Source organism: Nanorana parkeri, unplaced genomic scaffold (assembly GCF_000935625.1).
Source record: "Nanorana parkeri isolate BGI_ZX_2015 unplaced genomic scaffold, ASM93562v1 scaffold118, whole genome shotgun sequence".
Taxonomy (NCBI): domain Eukaryota; kingdom Metazoa; phylum Chordata; class Amphibia; order Anura; family Dicroglossidae; genus Nanorana; species Nanorana parkeri.
Window position 1 is genome coordinate 1,252,552 of NW_017306386.1, and position 3,561 is coordinate 1,256,112.

A 3,561-nucleotide genomic window follows, 5' to 3' on the forward strand; every position below is an offset into this window, starting at 1 on the left:
GTGGCCTGGAAGTCAGAGGATCCAAATGACAAGTGTGCAAGAAGGGCTTGACAACTGTGTTTGTTACGCTTTAAAGCCATAAGATGTGAGACTTCTGGTTCTGGCAAAAGCCATACAATAACCATTACCTGATATGGAATGTATTCAATATGTTTACAGCTAATCAATTAGGATTTTTTTTAAAAAAAAATTTAAACTGGTCCTGATTAGATATAAGACCAGAACCATTATTCCCATTTGTCCCTTTAACATAAAAATCTAAAACCGAAGAATAAAAATGTTATATATTGTAGCTTACCAGTCAGATGTGGTTGCTGCATTAGTTTTTTTTTTTCTCAGACCAAGAATTTATATATATATATATATATATATATCCTGCTACAATGTCCAACAGTAAAAAGGTGATGTCTGATTAATACTGTATTTGGGCATATATTGCCACGCTAGTTCAGGTCTACATAAATCCTTCCCTCCACTAGATCTACCCATGCTAGTGGTCAAACTTGGAGCAAATTCCACTTTTTCTTCTGTAATTTAGTGTGATTAGTTATTTTTCTGGGAGTGATCTTCTGAGAAAGCCTCACCTACTGTGTATTCAGAAAGTGGAAAGTCAGGGGAATTCCCATTGTCAAGTTCTTTAGAAACAGCAGGAAGTAACAGTCTGCAGTCATGCTTGCTAAAAACCTTGCAATATGTATCACTGAGTGGGAGAGGATCATCTCCTTCGGTCAGTCATGGAGTTACGCTTTAAAGATTGGCAGGACAGTTATATCACCCTTATATAGCATATAGAAAGCTAAAAAAACTCACCATTTGGATGCCAGATTTCTGTTATAAATTTCATTTTTGGCGGCCTCAGGGGATAATCTCTTGGAAAAGTAAGATGAGCCTTGAATACCCCTCCTTCGCTGGAAAGGAGAAAAAAAAAAAAAAAAAACATTTTTTATACAAAATAATGCAGATTGCTTCTACATATATTGACAGCATTTGGCAAAAGCACCACGCTGTGCTACCAACGGATATAACTGGTGCCACTTTTTAGGTACTTGATAATTCAACACTATTGCTTGTGGTGCTGCTGGATGAAAGTAATTGAATCTTATACATGAATAAATGAAGCAGACTTACAATTTAGGCTGCTCACATGGGTGGAAGCATACCTGGGAGGATATCATAACTTGGAATAAATATATTAATGTGCGGAAATTACAATGGCGAAGAAATAAGTAGTGGTGGAGGAGTTTCATATTCAATTATCTATTTTTTTTTTAAATGCAATTTTAAAATTTATTGCAGTAGAGCAGTAAAAGGTTAGAACATCAGGCTGCATTGCAGTATGTGACCGTATCCTGTGCGACTACTAGGAGAGTAGTGATGAGCAAATTCAGGATAAAATCCCAACAGAGGTTCTAACCCCTTTTCCACACCATCCAAATTGTAGTTGAACAAAGAAAAAAAAAAAAAAAAAAATTCAGCCAATCTGTTTGGGGTAAATGTTAAAAATATATTTTTTAAGTATTGATACTTACTATAAGGTATCTGGAGGGCCAATGATTAGCACTTCCCATCTGTATAGGTCATTATCATCTATTAAGCCCGCTGAGAACCCTTCTACTGGATTTTTATTTAGTTCTGCAAAAAGAACACAAATAATTGATGTTAACTGAATATTTTATTGCATTTTTGTTTAGGAGCTATTGTCATGCTTGGATAAGTAACATGCACATATACAATTATCAATCTTGGATTTTAGTTCCGTATAGTCACTGATGGGTTAAGTTGCACATCTGCTTGTTATGTGTATTACAAAGATCTGGGGGAGATTTTCCAGAGGCTATTTAATGTGTTTGCTTATGCCATTTGGGAAAATCCACTGGGAAGAACTTAACACCATGGAGGTAGTTGGACAGAAGTGAGATATCTGGTGGGGAAATCTCACCAATAAAGTTCCCAATGACAGAAACAAAAACCCAGTGAGGCCTTTAATGCTGGAAATAAAAGCAACCGCGTACATGTGAAACACGGTGCTTCAATACAAAGTTATCCCCTTTCAATAACCAATAGGATCTTTTTACAAAAATATCTTCAAGTCATCACAAAAATGCAAGTTTAATTGTAAACACGAGCCACCGGAAATAAAAACAACATTACCTACAGTACAAACTACAAGTGTGAAGGGTACTGAAGACGCAGGTCAGCTATTTTGTATTGAACAGCATTTAAAATGGAATAAAGAGGAAGCTTTACTTTTAGTAATGGAGTGTTCAACTAGGCCTGTTGCTAGTTCTGATAAGAGCTTGCCATCCACCATGCAAAACTGAAGTGTTGGTTTTAAGAGGAGTTGAACTCAAAAAGTGAACCTGCATTAAAGAAAACATGATTTCCTTTTTTCCAGAAGTATACCCATCATGCTGACCGGGAGTATAAATCAATCCAATCTATGATCCCACTTCAGAGATCACATGACCAAATGCTCGGAAATTGTCATGTGCAAAGCAATAGAGGGATTACAGAAGAGGTTTTTTTTTTCTCTTCAGGAAAGTGTTTCAATCTTGGTATTACTCCATCACAGGAATACTTGACAGATACTGTATATTGGACTACAGGTCCACTTTAAGCAAAACATACAGAAAATAATAAAAAGGTATTTTGCAATGCAGGCTTTTAAATCATACTAGGTAATTAACCTGTAAATCCGAGCTCCAGCCAAACAGCTAAATACACAGATGAAATGCATATACAAGAACCAAGAGATGTGTCAGCAGTCCCGGAAGTGTCCAATAGCAGCGGCACCCGGGGCTTTTCAATAGAGTAAAGAATTTACTTGTCACTCCCCAGACTGGTAAATATACAACGTATTCTGTTAGATGCTGGAGTTTTTTTTTATACTAGAGAGAAGAATCACCAAATAAATGCAACACGGTCTTGTCGCCGCATGGACAGTGAAGGAGAATCACACGGAGGAGCTGATTTTTTTCATTCTGCTACCTCTACCCGTCAGGCAAGTTCCTTGTCAGGCATGGCCACCGTATCAAACCCAAATGGCCCCTTGTGCCACTTCACTATTCTTTCTCCTCCTATAACAGTGATGGCGAAGCTTTTTGAGCCGGAGTGCCCAAACTGGATCACTAAACCAACTTCGGTATCTCAAAGTGCCAACCCTTCAATTAGACCTGAATACTCTCAGGGGGGCTCTGCAGTTCTGAGGTGGTCTGTACGGGCTCTCAGGGGGCTGTATGGCTCTCAAGTGGGCTCTGTGGGGTTTCTGGTGGTCTGTACAGGCTCTCAGAGGAGCTATGCAGCTCTCAGACGGTCTATTATGGCTTTTGGGTGGGCTCTGTGGTCCTTCTGGTGGTATGTATGGGCCCTCTGGGGGGCTGTGCGGCCCTCTGGGGGGCCTATAAGGGTTTTCAGGTGGGCTCTCAGGTGGTCTGTTTGGGCTCTCTGGAGGGCTGTGCGGCTCTCGGGTTGTCTATAAGGGCTTTCAGGTGGTTTATATGGGCTCTCTGTGGGGCTATTCTGCATTGCTGTATAATTATCATACAGCAATGCAGAATACCC

The 3,561-nt window shown here is 39.3% G+C and overlaps 1 protein-coding gene across 1 annotated transcript in view; it reads right to left on the reverse strand.

The window, feature by feature from the left end:
* Positions 1–3,561, reverse strand: part of UBE2G1 (ubiquitin conjugating enzyme E2 G1) — a 38,470-nt gene that overhangs the window by 6,684 nt on the left and 28,225 nt on the right. The window contains exons 2-3 of the mRNA XM_018553383.1: positions 1,530–1,632; positions 811–908 (exon numbers count right to left, since the gene is read on the reverse strand). Of these exons, the coding sequence (XP_018408885.1) occupies positions 811–908; positions 1,530–1,632 (201 nt within the window). The remainder of the gene's footprint in view (positions 1–810; positions 909–1,529; positions 1,633–3,561) is intronic.